At 42.4% G+C, this 24,589-nt stretch overlaps 1 protein-coding gene across 2 annotated transcripts; it reads right to left on the minus strand.

The window, feature by feature from the left end:
- Positions 1 to 7,022: 7,022 nt before the first annotated feature.
- scarb2a (scavenger receptor class B, member 2a) lies at positions 7,023 to 20,757 on the minus strand. Of its 2 annotated transcripts, XM_080046848.1 has the most exons (13): positions 20,246 to 20,757; positions 15,598 to 15,755; positions 15,213 to 15,360; positions 14,703 to 14,897; positions 13,797 to 13,888; positions 12,672 to 12,791; positions 12,204 to 12,382; positions 10,867 to 10,985; positions 10,161 to 10,234; positions 9,981 to 10,032; positions 9,737 to 9,889; positions 8,526 to 8,573; positions 7,023 to 7,247 (listed from the first exon to the last, which is right to left on the minus strand). In XM_080046848.1, exons 1-13 carry the CDS (start codon positions 20,366 to 20,368, stop codon positions 7,116 to 7,118), a joined length of 1,593 nt encoding a protein of 530 aa, XP_079902974.1. In that variant the 5' UTR covers positions 20,369 to 20,757; the 3' UTR covers positions 7,023 to 7,115. The 2 variants fall into 2 exon arrangements, with proteins under 2 accessions (XP_079902974.1, XP_079902975.1); XM_080046849.1 differs by lacking the exon at positions 8,526 to 8,573.
- Positions 20,758 to 24,589: the final 3,832 nt, after the last annotated feature.

Here is a 24,589-nt window from a genome sequence, read left to right on the forward strand (position 1 = left end):
TCACACACTGGTGCCAAGTGGGACAAAAGAAGGAGGCAGTTTGACCTATTTCCCCCCCCCCCCCCCCCCCCCCATTGTCTATTGTTGGCAGTCTGCAGGTGGTCCTACAGTTGTAAAGCCGCTGGAGCTCTACATCTGAAAGGAAGATGCTGAGTGGACTGGAGCATCTCTGTGCTCTCTCTGTGATAGTTTGGGCATCGGCTGAAGGCCTTACTGCACTTTCAAGTTACATTAAAGTGCCTGACAGGGCTAAAATGGAATGATTAGTCTATCCGACAGTGGCACTGTTAGATTTTATGAATTCGTCACCAGACCATGCTGGTTAAACTTTGTTAAGTAGGCCTACAAGATCATTTCACATTTCCCACAATGCTTTTTTCAAAAATCTCACAGGTATATTTAACAATATTTCCTATAAATATATCCTCAGTTAGCTTTTAAGTTATTTTAAACAAAATATGAGTCCCGTGACTTGATGAAGAGCAAGAACTGTCTTTTTCGATTCAAATTATTTCATGAGAAACAATGAAGAAAAAAAGTGCTATAAGTGATAGTTTTAAACTTAAGAACACCTTCAGCTAATTTCCTATTGCAATTTCGGACAGATATTAATGGTAAAAGACAGTGCTTTGATAGGAATTGGTGGACGTGACTCCATTTGGGAGTAGGTGTTCACTTCCAGAGTAATTTCCTTTAAAGAATGGAAGAAAAGAGTTCAAAAAAAGTGCTTGACAAACAGGAATACAACATTGACCTCTCAGTGAGGCCAATTTCTAAATGTTTAGTCATAGTTCTGGTGAAATGTTTTCTCCGAAATCATGTCCAGACTGTTAGTAATGTGGTTTTAGAAGTATACAGATCCTTCCCGGTATACAAGCAGATAAGTATCATCAGCAAAATATATTTGTAAAATAGTATATTTGTGTAAATGTATATGAATTTTACAATAGTAAAATTCATATATGACATTTTACTATTGTAGCCGAGTCAGGTGGAGCTAGCTTTAACTACACAGTCAGTTCAGTTGGAAAGTTTAGTCCAGTGGTTTCCCATCTACAGGGGCAGGCCTCATCAAAGGGTCACATGGTTAATCTAAGGATCTGTGAGAAGATCCTTTGCAGTGCATGAGCAAATGCATTAGACTTGTCTCCACCTCTGGTAATATTTGGTATGTTCTGTTAAACACACCCAAAAAATGTTTTGCTCAACAAAAAAAAAGAAAATAGTGTATAAGAGAAACTTCCACTCCCAGAAAAGTGAATAATATAAGCGTGTTGGAATCCCTGAAGGCACGACTGATCATTGTTCTCTAAAGACTTCCGGTTGAGTGATCTTAACTTTCCCCCGAGGCCACAAATTGGGATTTTATCTTAGATACAGTATGAGACAAAACACATCTGCATGCAGTTCAGTAAGGTTCAACCATAGGGGTTCAACATGTGCCAACAAAAACTATGTATGGAAAGAGCTTGGTTTCAAACAAGAATCACAGCAACGTTTATGCAAAACATGAGTCCAGAAAGTCTTTGAATAATAAATGTATTCTAAACAAAGTTGGCCTAGCAGTGTCATAGTTAATAAAAAATGTTGTCTCTGAAATCATGTCTTAATCATATCTTCCGATTACTCCTCCAGCAACATTCGGGAAAATCTCTCATAGTGTTGCTCGGCAATGTTGCGCAAGACTACTGAGGCTATGGTGACATCACAGTTTTTTAGGCCCTGACAACCAGATTTCAGCTAGACTTCAAACATCTCACTTCTTGCCCTGTTTTTTTTGGTGGGTTTTTGAATACCCTCTTTACTTCTGTCCCCAGGCTGAACTCCATTGAAATGCCAAGAAAAGTTCAAGTTAACCTTGGGTACTAACAACATTCTCTTTCATTGGACAAAATCTCTGTGACAGTGATGATGCTTGTAAAATTCTTGAATTGTGGACAGAGCCTGGCCATTCATTCAGCTTTGATACGGGATATCAAACAACTTCCATTGTATGTCATCTGAGGGCAGGGCATATAGTTTTACTTCCCGGTTCTTATGGTGTAGAGGAAGCAACATTAAACCAATTGTATATGGTATAATACAAATGTATAAACAAGGAACATAGGTCATATATAACAAAACAAATCCTACTTCCTGAATGATAAAACATGGAGATACACTTCACAATTCAATTATGGGCCACACTTTGGCTTGAATTTAAAATGTGTTAGCTAGACTGAAAAGGTTGATGTGGTGTTGTCTTTCAAAATGTAAAATCCAATTCAGAACATTTGTCTCACATCACAAATGTTATGAACTTTGGGTCTGGCATCATTTACGATTTTAAATCGGGTTTTGCATGGCCCCAATGCAGCTACACGTTGTTGCCAAGATGTATTTGGTTAAACACCAGACCTGTTTTTTTTTTCTATTCATTGGTCTGTGCTGATAAGGGGAAGTGACACAACATCGACCTGTACAGCACAGTTGATTATTTTTTTTGTCAGGCTGACATGTACAACTGCCAAGGCAACAGTCTTTCAAAACTTATCTGATCTAGTTTCAAAGACATTATCTGTCCCATAGATACTGATCAGGGAAGCCAATGTATCACGTCGGTCTCTGCAAATGCTTGGGGCTGTTAGTGTAAAAAATGATCTGTCTAGAATATAAGCCCCTTCATTCACAGGGTTGTTGAGGAATGGATATGCCATAGTTGGTTGTAAATGGTCTTTAGATATCAAGTCAGGTCAATTGTATTTCTATATAGCCCAGTTTCAAAAATAACACTTTGCCTCAGCACCAGACTAAACAATCTGTAGACCCCACGATTTCTGATAAGCCAGGATTTTTCCTTCCATCTGCCTTGATGGGATAAAGCTCTGGAGTAGCAGCTACATACAGTATTTACAGCGATAAGAGCGGTATCATCGCATCTAAATTTCGACCAGAAAGCAAATCCTCAGTGTATTTCCCAAAATGTCACACACTCCCTTTAATTGGATTTGTGATTATTTAAATGAAAATGTTTACTTTGAAAATCATCCTCTGAATTTAGGTACATCAAATCAAATTCGATTTTAAATTCTTAGACGATCATTTTTTTAAACCTCAGAAGTAGAAGTAATCTTGAACTTTGAAAAATTGGAATTTCCAACAATACAATTCATATATAGGTGTTTTTTAAAATGGAATATTTGGATAAACATCTAAATAAATTCAGTTATTAGAAGAGATAAATATCCACAGTAAGGAGTTAATTTGCTAATAATTCACAAATATTTACATTTACTGGTTGAACAGTTTTATATCCACAAACTGATTCATATATTTCTAAAACAAGACATCAGACACTGTTCACTTTGCACTTGACTGCAACTTTTATTTTTTTGCAAATACACTAGAAATGTTTACAAAAGCACTGTAGAAACATCTGTGCAGTGTAAATTATCAAAACTAAAAATGGATATTACTTCGGATTCATTTTGCACCTAACATGACAAGCAGGATTGTCATTTTCAGCAGCAAAACAAGATTAGTATATCTTTAGAGGAAACGTCTGTTAGTGACTTCAGAACATCGAAATGGGGGAGATGCTGTAGTTACACCAAAGAGCAAATTAAGGAAAATAATAAGAAGAAGGATGGTATGGCACAAGTGCTCATCCCTGAAGGAGGGCTTCATTCATCTAGATAAGTTTACACAGCATTAATGTGTCTTTTCCACTCAATCATCAAGATAATCAGCCTTCCAGTACAAAAAAAACATCACTCCAGTTTTGACCAAAAATGGTACATCATTTCCACAAACACAAATGTACTCACACAAGTTCTCATACTCGTCCAACACAAACAACCTTAAACCATTCATTAACACTTTGTACACAGTTTTTACAGGGCTCCCAGTGCGACATACTGGTCCATTTTTCACACTTTTTCTTTGTATTTTCAGTGTGATTTATTTTTAAATGATCAAATAAAATGAAATGTGCTCGAACTCAAGCTTAATCTAAAAAAAAATAAAAAAAAATACGCTTCAGTAAAAAAGGAAATACCTTTTCTATACAAAAGAAACTAAACAAAATAATCACAAATTCAGGATAAAGAAACATAAATATTGTGTTGCCCCTTACAAAACATTTCACATAACTCTGTATTGCTTCATCTTACATAATACTGAGATCTGCTCACAAGGAGCATTGATTACCTTTGTTTGCTCTTGCACTGGGTCACAAAAAAAAGCAATACCCATTGAACTACCAACTTTTTGAAATGTTTTGTTTTGTTGCCTTGATGTAAAAAAGGCACACACACATCCGTTCACGCTTACACAACACTGCTGAAAATACTTGGTGGCAAAACATTTTTTTTTTTGTAAAAAGAAAAAAAGGTAGGCGGTGGTTTTGTGGCACAGACGTTATCTCAGGAGAGTAAACAGGGCGCTGGGGCAGATCTATGTGGGCTATCTTTGGTCGAGCAGGGATGAGCCAGTGGGTTTGAAAGATTGGGACTCAAAGAGGTCAGTGTAGTAGAAGTCAGACCGGCGTATGTGTGTTTGAACAGACGCTGTACAAGCAACACATACACACACACAGACCACTACGACTCTGGGGATTAAGGTCTTTCAGGTTCAAGTTTCAAAAGGTGGACAGCGATGGACTGTGAGTTTAACAAAGAGGCGATGGTATTTTACATGTAGGTGGAATAAAAAAGGCCTTTAGTGAATTGATTAAAAGGAATACTTTCAAACCTTTGATTTAAAACAAAAGGGGCTCTCGCTCTCTCTACTACCCACAATGTTAATAATCCCCGATTCAGCCCAATCTTAGATGGTGCTGAAGCAGCTTGCCCTTTTTGTGCACCGCCAGCGAACCGTCATGTTTACTAATCCTATAATAAACCCCCAACGGTACTACATATACATGCGATATGGTAAGATAACCTGTTAGATAAGAGGAATGAGTGGTTAAGTGTGATAGATTTTTTTTACAAAAAAAGTGTTGCTAGTGATAACTGTAACTGCTAGATTCCAATAAATGGCAGCAAGCTTTGGGCTTTGTATCTTGTGCTCAGGTGGCAAAAAAGGGGGTAGGCGACGCAGATTTAAGGCTCAACCTGATACCTTATAACGAGCACATCATGGTAAATAACCCCTATACAAATACATAAGTCCATTGGTTATGGCATTTTGTTTTGTTTATAGCAGCAATAACAAATACAAAAAAGTATATCAAAAGAAGACACTCCATGTGCTGAAGAGTAAAGTAACAGAGGCATGGATGTCTTTTCACGACTACATCCTTCAATAAACCAACACTAACGAGGAAAAACCCCTTGAAATGTACTGAAGACATGGACCACCGTCATTGAAATGACTAGGACGAAAAAAACAAAAACCAAACATTGAAAATACACAGGGCACAATTTCCAGGCAAAGTGCATGAAGATCTTTCCACGCGGACAGTATTATGGCCTTAGATTCACTTCCCATTAGCGAAGACCAGTGGGTTTCTGTTATTTTTTAAATGTGAGGACACAAGTGTTGCAGACAGGATAAACAAAACAAAAAAAGCAACAACATGAAACATAAGACATACAGTGATTCAAGTGCTGTGTGCTGTGTTATTTTTGCCTGAATGCCTACAGCTCCTTGGCAAACTGAATGACTACACAGCAGGGCCAGTGGTGCACGCAGGCTCCCTCCAAACCCAATGATTCCATGTTCTTTTAATAGTCACGGCACTTGACAGTGTCTTTGACTGATCAGCTGTAAATATATACATAAATATACTTACAGCTGAATATAGGGCCAAAAAACCGACAAAGCTGGTAGCCCTGTGTAAGGACTGGTTTTAGCAATCCAAATTGTGCTTTCTCTAATAGGTAACAGTGTAGACGTGCAGGAGCGGTCGACACCAGAGCAAAGCTAGCGTCTCATTTAGCACACCTAGAGGGACCGTTTGCTGGATTTTGGTCAGAGGTATCTCAACATTTTCCCCTTTTACATATGTACAGAAGAGATTTCCAGCTTATTTGAACAATGTAGGAACAATAAAGAACACACTGAACCGTTGTAAGGCAAAGCAGGTTCAAGTATCCCTTATATAATGCTTTTTGTTTTGTTTCTTTTCTTCCTTTTTGTTTTGAATGTGTAATGAAGATTTCACAGATAAACAAGTCATCACTTCCACCAATGACGACACATTGAAATGTAGAGGAGGCCTCTGAATATTTCTATAACTAGTGTTCTGGGAAAAAAGTAAAGCTGATAAACATGAGGAGGAGGAGGATCAAAAATCACAAGTATTCCAGGTGTCACACTACAATGTGCCTGCATTAAGACAAATGGTTTCCCATTGTCCATCAAAACAGGACACTGAAATGTAAGGTAAAAAAAGGTGCACACACTCTTTCAATAACTGATACTGGAAGTACGATGTGTGTTAGGTGGGGGGATAATCTTGGGGGGAAAAAAGGCAAAATTGCTATAAAATCGTTTGGCTCAGTCTGTTTTTTTTGCGTTTAGTTTTTCTTACAAAAAGGATATGCTGAGTTCATTTGTTACAAAACTGTATTGTCCTTTGAGCACAGGAGCTCTAAGTTTAGTCCTAAGGATTCAGATAAACGGGAATGGGGGTTGCTTTCTTTAAATCTGTTGGCTTGAATGTTTTTCTCCTCACACAACACTGCTGCAGAAGACGGTAACAATGCCCACTGTTGTTCAGGTGAATACTAACGTCAGCAGAGTCTTCTTCGATGATCATTTTTGTGTTCCACGGAGACACCTATGCTACCGCGTTCCCTTACGAGAGATTGCAGGAATAAAAAGGCTTGTCCCGGTCCAGGCCCGACCATGGTCCCTTCACCTTTAGGGGCCGACCAGGACGGTAATGTGGGAGTTTCATTGTGTTGCAGTTCGGCAGGCAGTGAGGGCCATGCTCAGCAGGTAGAGTAGAGGAGCGATGTCTTTGTTGACTAAACATTTACCGGGGCTTGTGTCCCACACCCCACCCCACCCAGAATAAGTGTAAATGAGCACACTGTGTAGCTTAACCCCCACCCGCTAAACACCCATGTGCCACGCACCCCCCAGTCCCCTTCCTGATCTCCACACTTGGAGAGGGGAACCCTCGATCAACACTTCTGCGCCTCCACTGGAGACATGGCAATGTAGGAACCGTTCCTCATGGGCTGGCTGTTTGGCGTTTCTGACGGCTCGTCGGGTTTGTCGCTGACCTGAGTGTACGCCGTGTCGTCTTTCACCGTCTGGACAGGAAGAGTCGGGAGGAGAGAAGACGTCAGCACAAAACCAGAGAAGTAGCAACGTGTACATTAACACTCAACATTCAAAATGGTGATAAATGTTGGACTGAAATGTTCACATTAACACAACAGTGATCTGAATAAGCACCAAACAACCACAGGAAAAACATAATCTTAAAATTAAACGTATATCAATGTGCAGCAAGAACACTTTTGCCTCGTTTCCACCGAGTAGAGCGGGCTTTAAGAATCTCGGTGGCGTTTCCACCGCCGACCCTACCCTTACTGGTAGGGCGGGGTTTCGGCTGGACTGCGATGGTCGCTGCCAGAATATGGGTCAAACTATCGGGCTGTGGAAAAAATGTGGTCAAGCCAGCGGTCTCTTGTTTTTGCTTGGTCAAACCAGCTGGGGGCGACCGTGGCTCAGGTGGTAGAGCGGGTTGGCCAATTATCCAAGGGTTGGCGGTTCGATCCCCGCTCTGCCACCTGTGTCATGGTTGTTGTGTCCTTGGGCAAGACACTTCACCCACCTTGCCTGGTATGACTGCTGTATGTTTGAGGTGGTGGTCGGAGGGGCCGTAGACGCTGAATGGCAGCCACGCTTCCGTCAGTCTGCCCCAGGGCAGCTGTGGTTACTATCGTAGTTTACCGCCACCAGTATGACTGTGTGTGAATGAATGGAACCTGGAACCCTGTAAAGGGTCTTTGAGTGCCTATATAAATCCAATCCATTATTTCTTTATTTATTCCCCCTGTGTTGTGAGTGTATTAGGCAGGTAAATGCACAGAGACGGGTCGGTGCAAGCCGACAGAGACAGTGTGCGAACAGGGCTGGCTGCGGCAGCTATGTGACATCGTAGCAGTGGGACAGTGTAGCTCACTGATTAGTTTAATGACAAGGAAAAACACCACACAATAAATAGTGCTGCGCTCACATTTTTCGCCAATACACAAGACACTCTTCATACTTGTGTGAAATTATTATTTCGACCGATCTATGGACAGCAGTGTGTAGCTCCACCTTTTTCGGCACCCTTTCAGGCGGCTGGTACCCCAATGGAGGAGTACCGAAAATGGGAGCGGCTTAGAGCTGTTAGGCTTGCTAATATCCGTATCCTACCCAACTTTTGGCAAATGGAAAGCCAAAATAACCGAACCGCTCTACTCGGTGGAAACGAGGCATATGTCCCATATGAGAATTAAAAATGATAACAACCAGAGGTGATGGATAACAAATTAAAAAAGGAGAATAGCAAACAAGGCAAAAAAATTAAGACTTACAGTAAAAGAATGAAAAGCTTCAGTAAAATCAATACGTTTTACTTCATTCTAAAACAGAAAAGGGAAAAAAGGGGGGGTTACAGAAAATTTAAATTAGAACATGGTTAATACAACACATCTTCACATTGCAATTACGCAAGTTTTAAACATTATCCCATAGCTAAGATATAGAAAAAGGCCTAAACCATAATTGCATGGTTGTATGTTAAAGGAATAGTTTGACATTTTGGGAAATGCGCTTAATCACTTGAGAAGACTGATGCCACCCCTTCTTATTTCTGTAGGTTTATAAGAAGCTATAGCTGCCATACGTTTAGCCTAGCATATGGAAATAGAAGGAAATAGCTTGCTTGGCTCCATCTTAAAGTAACAAAAGCTAAATACGAGCACATCTAGAACGCCCAGATCTTGTTTGGTTCATTTGTATTAAAACAAAGGGTAAAATCAGCTACTTTTTATGATAGCAGACAGAATTTGTTAGCTTTGGTCAGAGCCAGGCTAGCCGTTTCCCCTTTTCCAGGCTTTGTGCAAAGCTAAGCTAGCCAACCTTGCTGTAGCTTAAGTGGTATCGATCTTATCATGTAACTCAGCAACAAACAAAAAAAACAAGTCAAAGTATCAAACTATTCCTTTCAGGCCACAGTCTCTAGACAGCAGATAACCTGACCTGAGTTTAAATCAACAATCCTGAGTTAGCCTACTACAGATAAAGAGGTGAACCTGTACTGTACATTCCTCTCAGGTCTTTTCTAGTTGAATGCACGTTGCTACTCAGTAGTGCTGTGCTAGCTCAAAGCTAAACTGAACCAGAACATTTCAGCATGAATAAAAAATAAAATAAAATAATGTATGCATCTGTTAGAAACAAAAACAACATTTGATCGAGAATTGTGGGAAAATTGCTCATGCTGGCTTTGCTGCGCAGATATCATGCAATGTGTTAGTTAACATGCGCGTAGTTTGGAGGTCAAACATGCCGAAGCTCGGGAAAATGTTACCCATGAAAAAAACCAAGTCACACTCCCTGCTCAACTACAGCCTTTACTGCTACATACATCACTACATATCAGTTATCAGTCTTGGTCTCATTTACACTGTAATGCTAAAGTCAGTGGGTAGTAGCACACACTTTTCAAACCGGGGGGAAACTGTGTGTATTAATACTACAGTTTAGTCCACAGCCTAGTGGGGTTTAGGGGGGCCGGTCTTACCTTCTTCTGGCGGTTTCGGCAGAACAAAACGACGAGCACCAGCAGCAGGATAATGCCCATGCCCACAATGAGCACCGGGAAGTTTGACACCAGAGTCACGATTAGGAGCATAGTCCTCATCTGAGAGGCCGATGCATCGTCAATAGTGGCCGTCTGTGTGAGTCGGGAGAGATAGATTATTGATTTTGTGCTTTGCGCTGAGAAATGGGGTTTGTCCTCAGATTGCACTGAATGAGATCCTCACCTCATTGACGAACATGATGGGGAAAATGGTCTCGTTGATGAACTTGGTTTTCCTGCAGGGTAGACAGACAGAGAGGGGGGGGGGGATTAGGGAGGACATCTGGCTCAAACATGGGGCCCAAAAAACGGGGACAGAGTGCAATGACAGAAGTGGGTCAGAGTTGAGCAAAGTTGGACTTACGGGAAGCCTTGGACTCTCTTCAGGATGATATTGAGCTGAGCTCGCTTGCAGGCACGAATGGGAACTCCTGTAGTCTAAAATAAAATACAAAGTTTCAATGAATGTTACACAAGCATGAAAACTGACAAAACGGCACTGATTGGAAACTCAATAAATTCATTCAAACATCCATTAATAGTTAGATTAGGAAGATAAGAGTGATAATGGAAAGGGAGAGATGTAATCGATGCATGTTAAACTGATAGCGGAAATGATCATTTAATGTGGACTGCCAATCAATGAGCTCTTGTGACTGTGGCTGCTCTTGTAATTACCTTTCCTGTTTAAATGTTAACTGTTTCATCTTCTTACCATATCTTGAATTCTTTTTAACCCCTTTTCCCCCCCCCCACTCTTTTCACATGAAAAACAATCTACAGATATTGAAAGTATAACTGATCGCAGTACAGTTAAAAGTGGCCTTCGAGTTAACACTGCTGTTGTTCAAAATACCATCGTGAATAGCATTTCTCAGCAAAAAAAAAATAGGCTGATCAAAGAATAACAGAGGGACCTTCAATCCAAACAAAAACAAACAGAGATGTCGCAAACAAATCACAATGAAAACAACTCATTCTCATTTAGATAAGGGCAGATATAAAACCACAAGGTTCAAGGTTCCTGCACATGGCTCTTTATCTGTTGGGATAATAAATATTAGACGTACCGGTTGCAGGTCGAGGTACGTCTCGTGCTCCTCCTTGTTGGGACTGAGCCCGTCCACAGCGTTGATGTACTTTTCGTCGGCTTGATAAAAGTGTGGGAAAGACACCACGATGGGAGCGCCTTGAGGGGGAAAAAGGCAAACACGCGCGATGGTTACTTTTTGTTCCCTGAGGCAACTTAAAAAAACCTAAACAACAATTCCTTAGAACAAGATTAGAATATGACATGTGAGATAAGATAATATCTGGTATTTTTGCAGAGATATACAAGTAGAAAAGCGGGCGTGGCTGTAGCTAATATAGGGCAGCAGGGTGTGTTTCAAGTGTCACTGAATCTGAATAATGATTAGCAGACACCGTTACCTGTCATTTAAATAAAACAAATTACATGTTTTTAAGGCTGATAATTAATACCACTCTTAAAAGACTTAAAAAGGTGTATGTATATATGCTTTATTTCTATACTATATAACCCAGTTTAATACTCCTTTAACTGGGTTATAAACTGTATCGTATTTTTTTCTCCTGCACTCAACTGTCACCGTGTCTGTTTCCTTTTAATCTCAGCAGCCCTGACAATGATTTTTCTGTGGCATAAGCTCTTTTTTTCCTCTCTCTCTCTCGCTCTCTTTTTTTTCCAACCACAGAGATGTCTTCAGAATGACACCACTTTGCACATGACGACCCGGCACGGCTACGATTGGCTCTCCATCATGCATCACAAATGTCTGTCCAATCGGCTGTGCTTGCCTCATACGAGTCAGAGGAGGTGGTGTGGACAGCCAATCAGGTTTGAGCACGGTTAAGACCAGCAATAATATAATTATTTTACAGTTTTACTAAGGGTTTTTCTTCCACCAAAGGCTTTAAATGCTAGTAATATTTTAAAGTATAAAAAGAACCGTTTGTTAATGATAGTAAACAGCCGAGTCCTGGGCTGACAGTAGCAGATCGTTCCAATGATACTACAGTGTATTCATGTGTCAATCCCAGTGGAGATTGCCTTATCAGAGCAATCACACTCCACTCAATGACCACCATAAAAAAACTTCAATAGCGTACACACACAGTCAGCATAGTTAATCATTGAACCGTGTATTGAGCCACAATCCAGCACGCTCAAACAGTGGGAATGTCAGATTCCAGGCAGGGGACGGGGCAGGGGACATGGCAGGGGGGGTTTCTCGCTGAAAGGACATTTTTTGGGCCAGCGGGTAGATAATAGAAGGGTGGGGGTAGGGGGGGTTGTGGACTATGTCATGGGGCTGGTTTGGGGTTATCAAAGAGAAGTGGGGTAATTGGGCCAGGCTCTACGGAAACACAGGGGCAGTCCCCTTACCTTCTCGACAAACGCTGACTTTAAGCACACCGGTGCCGAGGCAGTCTCCAGCTGGCACACAGAAGCCCGCGTTAGCAGGGTTCTGATCAGGGGCCATGAGCACGTCATTTGGGGGTGCGTAGCGGTACGCCTGGATGCCTTTCACTTCTACGTCCTTCACATAGGCTAGATGGATAGACCTGTGGGCAGGAAAAACAAGCTTAATGTGTCTACTCCAGCAGGAAATCATACACTCATCATAAACCATGTGTTGTGAAGAAACTGCTCCTTGTCTTTCCCAAGTGGGTTATGACTTAATTGTCAGCTTTATCAAACTCAGGGGCCTTATCAGCGGATGTGTGAGCACATTGTGAATGACTCAGGCGAGCAATTTGTTTCCCGGCCTAAACTGGGAGTTCTTGCCCTCGCCCTGGCCGGGATGCTTTGACTGTAAACAAATGTGTGACCACACAAGCAACGCACGCATACCTGCAGAGATCGGCAGCGAAGATGTATAGCAACTCGTTCCTGTTTATCAGAGGGTGGAACACCGCGCCGTCCGTGCCGTTGATCATGTTGCTCTGATTGGACGACCACCATGACATCTGCCTGTTGATTCAGACAAAGGGAAAGGAGGTGTTAGTGTTATGCTATTCTAAACTTTGGCTTCACTACAGATCCAAAATGGGAAATAGTGTGCATTTTCACTCTACTACATTGGACTTCATTCCAACCTTTTTGGCTCATGGTTCTGTCTAAGTTTGGACCCATCCTCACATGGCAAACAACTATGGTTTGTTTGAATTCCGACTATAACTTTATCAAAACTTTCCCACAGTCCAATGTCTGACCAACTGTCTCATCTCAGAAAGAGAAACTTTAAATCCTCGCATGAAATCTGTCAAACATTTGGCAATTCTGCTTTAAAAACAAACAACTAACTATTACCGAGTTGTCAAAATACTTGCAGGTTCATTTCCAGTTGCTCGACTAATCAATAACTTTAGTTAGTGGTTTCCAAAGAGCAATTTCTCTTTTACTTAACTTTCTGAAGCTTGAATGGGTACATTTATCCAATATTACACGCAAAGAAAAAAGCAAACATTTAGTCCAATGTCCAAAAAGAAGGAAAAATAATATAGTTTGAGAAGAAGTAGAAGAAGAAGAAGAATTTAATCCTAAAAATTATTATTTCACACAAAGGGGCTTTGATTCTGCAGAGCAATTCCTTTATGTATATTGTGCTTGTAATAGTTCTGTGTTTTGGTGATTTTAGATGCAGCATGTTTCCTCTAACGCAGTAATTTATATACTGTTTAATTGACACTTTTACTACAGAAAGGGGTCAACAGTTCTTCCACTACTGGAATCTACAAACTCATGCAAAGTGCAAAGTCACTTCGGATAACCAGACAGTCATTTTGCAATCCTGTTCGACCTAACACCGGGGAGCAAAGGTTTTGTCTGTGTAAGGAGATTAGATGTAAATATCATGACTGCGAGGAAGTGGAAGCCACATGTTTCCCAGCACTGAAGAAAGCAAGAAAAATGCTGAAAATCTGTGTTATTTTTCTCACACAGACACATGACACTGTCTGACAAAAAGTATTTTACCTCAGGCCATTCCACGTGTCGATCTTGCCATAGTCCATGTAGTTCTCCTCTCCGGTGTGGAACACAAACTCTCCTTCATGGGTGCCATTTTTCTGTGGAAAAACAACACGAGACACGGAGTTCAGACAAGGATATGGCGGACAGCTGAAGAGGATACAGCGAAGAGTCACGAAATGTGTTTATGTCTACTAAAGGAGATACTGCTTTGTATTTGTCATTAGCATGTGCATTCTCAGATGTAAAGAATGACTCACTAATTTAGGATTTTCACCTCAACTGTTTTGACTGTAGAGAAACTACACTGATATTTTACAGTCTGTGTTTTACGCCTAGGGATGCAACCAACCCTTATTTTCATGGTAAATGATTCTCTCTGATAATCTATTCGTCATGTCATCTATAAAAAAAGTGGAAAACGCCCATTTTCCTACTCTTTCTACAAATATCATGTCTTCAAATTGCTCATTTCTGTCCTCAGATATTCAGTTTGAAAGCCTATATGACAAAGGAAAGCTTTCATCCCTCACATTAAAGAGCAGGAAGCAGTACATTTTTTGACATTTCCCTTGAAAAATGACAAAAAAAAGACAACAAAAAGTAAATTTTCTGCTGAAAATAGCTCCAGCTCTATTTTTAAGTCATCATAAATGCTGCACTCGGGATCACGAGGCTGGTGTCGCCAAGAGGCAGACGTTGCTTCACAAACAGGAAGTACAAGCGTCTTCGATCAGCATGTGGCCAATCTCACTTCTCTCTCGTGACGTCACAAGAGGTTTCTGCTTGTCTGTTGTCTAAGTAACCCCTAACAAACAACAAACAACACGCAGGAGCTTTCTTAAGGTTGTTGTACTAAAGTAACGTCCAGCGAGTGACACTTTTACTACTACTTCTTGCCACCAAACTCACCTTCCACATCAGGCCAAAATATTCGTCCACGTCGGGCTTCATGGAGTGGATCTTTGAGAGCAGAGGGTCTTTGAAGCCCCATAGGACCTCGTGGACAGTGCGAGTCATAAACATCTCAACGCCCAGACTGTTCATGTACATGGATACAAAGGTCCTGATGAAGAAGGAGTAGGAGTTCATCTCGTTCATCACCGCCTTAGGAAGGAAGACAATGGAGGAAAAAAAAGCAGTTTAGACAACGCAGATATTGGTTCCCATCACGCACTTTTAAATTCATGTTTTGTGGAAAAGCTCATTGTAAAATTCTGCCCTTTGTGTGGTTTGTCTTGGACCACGTTTGACTGAAGTTTGTATTCTCAAGAGATCAAAATGTCACAACAAGACTACGAGGACAATGTCCCAGACTTTGTAGCAGCAAATCGTAGCACTCAAGACTAGACAGACATTTTTAACTGTCAGTTGAAGGTCATAAGTACACACGCTGTATCCTGTACAAACACCATAACTTACCACAAATGGGATGTTGACCGTCCTGAGGATGTCCACCTCGGGGTCACCAGCTGACTTCTCGGGCACAAACACAAAAGACTTGGGGTTCAGGGCGAAAATCTTGGTGCCGTTCTCCAGGAAAGTGATGTTTTCCCGCGGCCTGTATTCCCTGGTGGGGAAAAAAGCACATGAGTCCGTTAGTCCAGATGTCTTTTGTTTTGAATTCACAGCGCACTGATCAAATGATCCCAGATGAACCAGATGGGCAAGAAGAAGGCTTTCCTTAAACTGGTTGCCACTTGAGCCATGTTTGTAAAAAAAAGTCCTGTTTCCTTTCCCATCCCTACATATGACAAACTCACTCACTCTGTTTCGCTTTTAGATCCTCATAATCAATCTATCTTACCTGTAAGTATAAGGTCCGATCTGTTTGACAGCTGCCTTCCCGCCTGCCAAAAACACCTCTGGATTGGTCACATTGAAGAAGTAATACTCCATATAAACAGGTGGAGGTGGGTTCTTCCAGCCCTCAAACATTTGGCTCTTCTCCGTTAGAGTAATTTCCTATGAACACAAGAGAAAAAAAATACAACTTTAGCTTTCAAAAACAGTAAAAAAGAGAGTGCTTTTGTTGTGCACTTCGGTGACTCAAATTGCACATTTTAAGGGAGAAACCAAACCATGTCTTATTCCCATTTGAGCTGTTTCACAACTGTCTCTGGTTGTTTTCTCTGTTCACACACATGGCACTTATCTGCAAGGAGCTGGGCCAAGTCCCCGAACCCCCTGGAGGGAGGCAGAGAGAAAAGTCCTTCACAGCTGAAAAACAAAAACCGTCAGGACAGGCAGAAAATCTCCTGCACCCAGTCTCTGACCTCAGCAAGCCCAGGCAAGAATCTGACTGTGGGCTACTAAGTCAGCACACACACAATCAGGCAAAGTGTCGAAATAATGAGCCACTGAAGAAGCTCTGCTGTACAGCGTTTATATCAAACAACACGCAGTGCGCCAGGTGAGTTTTTTTCTATACGGACTACGCAGCAAGCCAAAAGCAACCACAACAAGTCAGTGGTGAGTAACAGCGTATGACATCACAAACCTGGCTGCCTCGTCCGAACATGAGCAGTGGTAGCCTTTAAATTACACTGTTCAACAGTGTAGGAACAGAGCAGTGACAGACGGAGGTTGTGACCCGACAAAATAAGCCACACTTTTCCCATTATAGTGGGGGTCAGGGGAGGGTAATGACCCTCTTCCTCTCGTTTCCGTGTCATGCCGAGTTCCTGGAAATTCTCGGCCCCCTGAGGGCTGAGAACTGTACTTGAGAGGGGCCATACATTGTCTTGTGCAGACACTTGCTTTTGAGAAAAACATAGCTTAGGGTGTGGCTGCCACTTCCTGTTTGGGCTGCAACTTCCCATCTTCAAACGTGTGTTCTGCTCTATAGAATTGTTTGCCAGGTTGTTGAATCATCGTCCCTTTGCTATTTTACGAAATAAAACAAGTGTTAGATCTCAGTGGGATGGACCAAAAATATCTACTGTACTTTGATAGCCTGTGAGAGAAAATGTGAGATGCTTCAACTGACTGAAAGGGAAGGTGAGATTCAAACCTCACAATGTCCCAGAGACCAAATTAACATCTTAAAAGTCTTTTTTTTCAACCAACAGGCCAAAAACCTTAATTCACTCAGCATTAATTAGCAGAATACCTTTCAATACATGTTCTTTTGATGGGTGATCTCTGCAGCTCTACGTGGGTCTGCCCTTGTGTTCTGCATCTCTTTGAGCCTGTAGTGTTCTCTGCACATGTTCTTTTATTTCTAATAATCAAGTACAAGTGATGACACATTGCACATCTCTGAGAAGCTGCGTAACAAACTACTTCCAAAAAATGAGAGAGAAGATGCTCTGAAAAAAGGGAACTTGAGGTATTTAAGAAGTGGGATTCTCCAGAGTCTTGATTCTGTCTTTTAATCAAGAGTTGAAGTGAAACCAGGTAACGCAACAGAAGCATATGACCATGAATATGAGCAATACAGGGACTTTATGCCAAACCAGCAGAAATGACATAATTTGTTCCCTTTTAAAAACCCAAAATGCAAAGTGGCAATTTTTGAAGCACGCTCCTGTCTCGTCAGGCCTTTCCCTCGAACAGACCGATGAGTGACCGTGACCTGCGTGAACCCGTGTTTGCAGACCTTGTGCAAAGGTCTTTTTTTCTTTATTTTAAAGGGCCTTCATCAAAAAGTTATACAGACATTATTTATCTTCAGCAAAAAAAAAAACCTTGATCCGTCACCAGCATAAAAACATGTGAGGGCCAAAGTGGAGAGGTTTGTCATTGTATTCACAATGCAGTGTTTTTCATGTGCTCATGAAAAAGGCAGAATGAGTACGAGGGACTCAAACCAAACACTGCAGGCATTGGAACAGGGCCTTGGTCAAACAACTGCAGACACAGCTTAGGTGAGGTGTTGTGACAAGATCCTGTTTGGATCAGCAAGTGTATAGAAAAAAAAAAGAAAGAAAAAAAATCCATCTGTTTTTTAGAGGGCATTTAAGGACGGTGTGCGTCACTGGCACATTTTGAGCTAAAACATTATGCCTTTCACACGCATCTACCTTGTTCTTTCAGTTCATTCACTGTAACTGTACTTTGAAAAGTCTCCACTCCCAAACAAAGATTTGAGGAGTGGCACGAACTGGGCGGTATTGTATTTAGTTTCCTTGTCTGAGCAGGACGGATTGGGATCGGCAGAAGCTGGATTGACAACAAAGCGCTAAGAGTTTAGCTCCTGAGGTAGAAATGATGCCCTCCAGGCACAGAAGTTTGTCAAATTCCTTGGTGTGGCTTCTTTGCTGCCTCCTTCCACATTCACAAAGTTTGTGTCCCCAAGGTGGCTTTAACTTGTTCCAAACAACTAGGCCTACATCATTATTACAAAGAGCCACAGTCACACATCAGATTAGGTGGATTTTTAAGGAGTCAGCTCAGCATGTCCGGGCCCGCTTAATTCAATGGGAAGACTGTGCCGAGAGAGGATTAGCTATGCTGTCATTTCGTGTAATCGCCGGCCACATCAGAATTATGTCCCCCTTGTTGATGAACTTTGGCAAACTCTTTTTAATTTGGATCCCCTCTGGGACACTGCCAGGATTCAGAAGAAGACACAAACGAGCCCCAGAACCTAAATTTAACTACGGGAGGTGGAAAGCGTGTCAGCGAGGGAGCTGTTTGTTTGAGAGTCCCCTACTTGGACAAATAGAGTCCTTGTTTGTTTTTTCTCCTTCTAAAGTAGGTGACTTTGTGAAGAAGCAGAGAGAATTAAAAAATGAACAGATTAGGTGTAGCATGACACATTTAATACAGTGTGGCTTATGTCAGCGAGAGGAATGTGAGGTATTTTAAAAAGGGAGGTGGGTCTGCAGGGCGGTATATGGTGTCAGCTGCCAACAAACACCCCCACACCCCATAAACCCTGCATGCCTCAAAACTAGAGTCAAAAAGCAGTAGCGCGTAATCTAGTTTGATCCACAACTAATGGCCCAAACAGCCCCCCTGATATGTAGGCGCATCACTGCGCAAGTCGACCACATTTTATAAGTAGTGGTCTTTATTAAACTCAGGCCAGAATTAAACGTTTAGCCTGTTTGTGTTTAATGCCAATTTAGTTCATTTGTCAAGATATTACAAAAATATTAGCAATCTCATTGAATGAAGCCCACATGTTTGTTAAATCATTTACAGAATTTATCTCAGGAGGGGAAAGAGGTGATCAAGCCTTGATTGATTTAGGAAGCAGGGAAGACTCAAAATTAACCAATATAAGAGAACAGACCAGTTTTGCAGTTACATGGGCTATAAATCAGGCCTGTTGTGGAGGGGCTTCCTATACAGACTACATCGAAATGACCTACACTCATATAGCTCTTGAAATGACCTTTTTAAGCACCATTGGTGTGTTTTAAAGGCAAAAGAAGGTTCAAATGAATGCAGATTTTGACGATTTCTGAACTAGGAGTTGGAATGCTTGATTTCCAGAAAAGGTGGATGGCATCACGTAAAACTTGCATTTGGATCAACCAACTCGCTGCTTCGCCTGTCCACTCGTCCAGGCTCCCTTCCCCCCCATGTCTTGCGACCTGCACACACCTCCCCCCTGCCCACCCTGTCCCTGCTGGCAGAGATTTCTACTATTACTACTACCGGTAAACCGCCAAGAAGTCAGGATAACACAAGCAGGGGCCAGCGACCAGAAATGTGTCACCGGGCCATGCGCACAGTGCCGATGGACAGGATTATCCAAGGGCTTCAGTATCAGCCGGAAGAATAAACATGATAACCATTCCTCCCCACGCTATTCTCAGTCAATTTCATTCAATACAAAGATAACTGAATCCGGTGACGGGGTTGAAATCGTAAAAACGCTACACACCCGTAAAGGAATGTTATCAGGGATGTAAAAGGACATTTAAAATGCCATTAAACGTGGTGAGGTCACGATAAGCTCACCTCTGAGAGTCACACACACAATCGTTAGTCCCCTTGTGGGAGTTGCAGGGGATTTCTATACAGCTAAGCGTAGCGTGTATGGTATTCCTTGTGTTATGTCAAAATACACACGTTTTATTATTTGTAGTGTCTGTCATGCAAGCTTGAACCAAACGCCCGAAGCTGCACAACCACGTAACGGGACTTACACGCTGCACAACCATCATGAGGATGCGTGAATGGGGCGAAGGCTTTGGCTTCTTCCCATTGGCCTGGAGGTTCAGAATTCAGCAAAAAAAAACAGGCAATTACTGAGTCAACAGCTAAGAACTAAGACAAACACATATGGATGATCTTGTGACCCTGCCACTGCCATGTACGTGCGACCACACGGTGAGATGCTGATTGCGGACGATAGGTTGGCCACTGCAGATGAAACGCTTACACGTTTAAATCCCACCAGTGTGTGACAGATTGGAGAAGTGTGAAAGCAAAGGAAAGTGAACAAGGGTGAAGTATTTGTGTGTGAATGACAATTGAGTGAGAGCACATAAACTCACCTTTTTTAGCCGGCTGTGAATCATTGTTTGGAAGACTTGAGCCACAACCAGGGCGATCCCCACTATCAGGAGGTGAGCGCACACGATCCCGGTGGCGTAAATGGCACAGGATCTCCGAGTCATGATGCTGCCCGGGCGGATGACTTGTCCTCTACTGGGGGTCGATGAAACTTCACTGAAGTCGATGATAACTTAATATCAACCCGCCCCGTTACACACACAAAAATGTAACTGAAGATATAGCGATCTGCCGTCTTGTCGAGCAGCAGCTGGGGTCGAAACTTCTGACTTCTACCCGGCGAGGCTTGGGGAGGGGTTTAAAAAAAACAGAGCGGGGGGGAAACACAAACGAGTATCAAAAAAATGTTGGCACTTCTCGTGAAAAATCCCGACTTAAAAGGACCCTGGCACCTACAGAGAGAGGCAGGACTGGCCAGCTCGGAGGCGGTGGGGAGAATGAAAACGGCGGCTCTCAGCACATCGGGATCGTAGAAGTAGAAGAGCTGCTGTGTCCACCTCCGCCCCTTCCTCTACGCAATAATGAGCTCGGTCAGGCGAAAAGCGTCGCTTGGTGAGGCTGGCTGGCTGCATGGGCGGTGGGTGTGTGCAAAAGCAACGAACATGCAGTAGTGTGATGGATCTCTGTCTGTCTGCTTTCACGCATTATTTGATTATAAAACAAACAAACAAACACATAAGATGACTTTTAACCAAAATATTTGTTTTATTGTATTTGTGCGCCTTCACGAGAGTATTTTGTCTAGTTTAGGTGTTGAAATAACTCTATAAACAATTGCTTTTGGGAGTTTTTATACCGATGCTTTGACTGGTGCGATCATATTTGAAGTTTCTGGTATTTTATGAGCTTGCAAGAGTGCCAGGATTATGAATGAATTAGCAGCAGAGTACTCATATGCAGGGGGGTATTCCTCGTAGTGAGTTTGCCGGGTCTGGTCACGTGTGTTCATGCACAAGCTGATTCGAAATGGTTTATTACATTTTTCACTTTCACGTTAAAAGTGTGACATCCTATTGTTCACTGCACACTCATGCAAATAGCGGACGCAGAGGTAGAACCGTTACCTTTTTCTATGTATTCCGCTAACTCGCCTCCCTCTCCCTCATCGAGTCTCCTTAAATAAGCTCCGCGTGGATATGATGAATAACGTTGCATTCAGGCGACCAACGATCGTCGACGCGAGCCCTTTGTGCAAGCAGCTCCGAGCTCTCATTGGCTACAGCCCTCCCGGACCACCGTCTCAAGACCACCCCTTCTGCGCGCTGATTGGTCAGTCGCTGGCGAGTGTGATGTTGAATTTCATCGACTGATTTCGGGGCGGGGCTCCTATAAAGGGGGAACCGTCGACTGACTGACTGCTGGGCGTGAAGTTCTGAATCTTCACTGACACAAAGTGGGATGCTGCTGCTACGGAGCCCGCTCAAACCACAGATGATGTTGTAGCGGCATAACAGAGAAGACAGTGGATGATTAATGGCCTCCGTTGTGTTTGTCATGAGGTCGAACCACCACATTGATACAGAGAAACATAAATTATGAGCACCCACGAGCTGCTGAAGTCCTCTCCATCAAGGGGAACAAATGTCACTGCACTGACAGGAAGACAGTTTAACTACACAAAAACACTTACATTTAACATTTATAGAGAAGATTTTACACTGAAATGTGTGTTTTCAACACATTAACATTACATTTCAGTGGTGTCACAATTATGCTGTCATGCACTTAACATGATGTTACAGCTACTTGGCTTGATCACTCAGAGCTCAGGTTAGATGTCTGATTGTGTCTTTTTACTCTCTCAAAAGTTCAATCTGAGTAGACTATCTGCCAAACAAATGCACACATGTAGGTTATTTGGTTATTGTTAATTTATTCACTTAATTAAGGCCTACAGCTGACACTATGCTACAGGCTAAAGGCCCTGAAAAACTATTTTCTCTGCGGCTTCTTCTATAGCAACGTGTACACACAATCATATATTTTTTGGCTCTTTTTTCAAGACAGATTTTCAGTATTTGGGACAGTGCTTGTCTGTGGTGGGCACGACTCTGTCGGAGAGAGGTGATGTAGCCTATTGCTGTGCACTACTTAGCATTTAGCAACATTTGACCTTAAAATGTGATGAGTGGTGGGGATGTTTGCTTAGTTTGGAGTTTTGAGCGTTAAACTATTGACAAATATCAACTGGGGCTATTAGCAAAGCATTTCAATATGCTTTAATAAAATCAGGCTGGCATCAGCTTCCTTTGATAGTTTCACCTACAAAGAAATTCAAAAACTCAACAATCAAATACAAAAAGCTTATTCATGCACGCTGACCATGCATGTCATTCGGTTTTAATGATCACTTCCCTACCTACATAGTAATTTCTTTCAGTGTGATAACCATATAGTACCATGACAGACTACAAATGGTGGAAAATAGCAGTTTGCTAAAACATGGTACAATGCATCTCTCCTTGCCCTAAACAAGGTAAATGTTTCTTTTGTACATTGTCCCTGTTTAAATAAAGTTACATTAAAATCTATTGTTGCACCAAAAGACTTGTAGCTGTTAAAACTGTGGAAAATGATCTAGCCCGTCAACCTGTACAGTCTAGCGCATGCTGATGTGTTAAGGCCAGGACACACCGGTCCAACTACCGACCGTCGCCCGAAAATGGAGTCTGCCGATTCAGGCAGCTCCAGTCTGCCCGTCGCGGCCAAAAAAGTGCCAAGAACACACCGAGCCGACTACCGACTTTACGTATGCTCTGCGCTTGCGCGGGACGTAATGTCTCCATAACAGCAGGCGGCGCTAATCTGTATTGTGGCCCAAAAAAATCCGGAAGCCGGAAATGATGGTACAGCTCCAGACCATAAAGAGCACCATTTTTAGCAGAGAGTCTCGAGCATGGTGTCGAGCAGTCAAGAAGGGTTGATGCATGTGAGTATTCGCTGAACGAAACAAACAACCAAATCAAAACAATGGCTAGCGATGCGATACTGCTGTTTGTGCTACCCGCCTCACTTCCGGGCTTCACTGATTCGCTAGCCCTCCACCAATCAAATTGCTCCGACTGAAAGACTGCCCGACGCCGATTGAACATGTTGAATCGAAGCCCGACGACATATACGACGGCCGACATCATCGAACACACCAAACCGATTCGTGTCCCCGCCCCCTCCAGACTCTCCGACCATGTCCGATGGCCGATTATCGGGCCGGTGTGTCCTGGCCTTTAAGAAGTGTTCCCCACCTCTAAATGCCATCAGTTCTTAACGTCAAGCTCCTGAATGTTTTACCAGAACTTGGTGGAAATACGACCACCTTTTAATGTCACAAAAGGTCAAAAGGTGACATTTCTCTGGCATTCTTCAATGGCTTTTGGACTCTGTGGCACTCGAAGCATCTTACCCGTGTTCGCTGAAATAGGACACCAAGGATTGAGCCACCACCACCCTTATTTACAGACAACACCAGCTGCTTTTACCCAGCATTGAGGAGAGGCCAGTACAGACAGAAGGTTACCTGACATGGCCACTCCCAAGCTCAGTTTCTCAAGTGCCGGTCTGGAGCTAGTGGCCAATCACAAACCTGTTCTTTTCCTTTCCACAGCAAAAAAATAAAATAAAATGCTCTCGGCCAGGGAAACTTAGAGCTGCCTTAAGTTAGAGGGCCGCACCAACTGATTGCCGGTCTAGAACCAAGAACTGCCTATGTCATGGGCTGGGGGCGCGAATACTGTCTGTGACCAATGACGGCAACTAAAACTTTGTGACTGTCAGTTAAAAAATACACACCTATGGGTCGTAAATTTAAATTTAAATTGCCGCCTGTAACGATTGAGACAAGCAACACAAATACACTGGACCAGTCCTGCCAGTAACAACAATTTTAGAAATGCAATATAGTCTGCCGGTGTTGTGCTTGAAGTTAGCTCTAGCTAGGAAAGCTTAGATGTACACAGATGTATACTGATGTTGCTCTCTGGCCGGTGGAAAAGCAAACCTGTCCTTAGATGGTTTGCAAGTTGAACCAATGCTAACCGTCTCTAGCGCAGGCCATAGTCATTCATAGGTTACGCTTAGTGACTGGCTCAAGCCATGTTTGGCTGTTGGCCCTCAGGTAAGGATCATACGGTCTATGGTAAGGGTGCATCCTGCTATTAAGAGCTTTATGGGCAGTAATGCACCGACTGAGAGGTCAGCACGGTCAAGCAGCCGCCTCTTTCATAACCCATTCATAAATAAAGCAGGATGAAAGACGAAAGGTTTTCCTCAAGGAAGTTATATACAGTAGGCGTACATCATATTCTTTTATGTTGCAAACTGGAAGGAAC

The sequence above is a fragment of the Ammodytes marinus genome, assembly GCF_949987685.1.
Source record: "Ammodytes marinus genome assembly, chromosome: 2".
NCBI lineage: Eukaryota > Metazoa > Chordata > Actinopteri > Uranoscopiformes > Ammodytidae > Ammodytes > Ammodytes marinus.

Bases quoted from the DNA above. Each gene is read 5' to 3' on its own strand.
- scarb2a (XM_080046848.1), bottom strand. From the start codon at position 20,368: ATGACTCGGAGATCCTGTGCCATTTACGCCACCGGGATCGTGTGCGCT. The intron at 15,361-15,597 runs GTAAGATAGATT...TTTCCCCACCAG, and splicing joins ATCGGACCTTATACTTACAG to GGAATACAGGCCGCGGGAAA. The intron at 7,248-8,525 runs GTAAGTCTTAAT...CTTCCTGTCCAG, and splicing joins AAGCTTTTCATTCTTTTACT to ACGGTGAAAGACGACACGGC.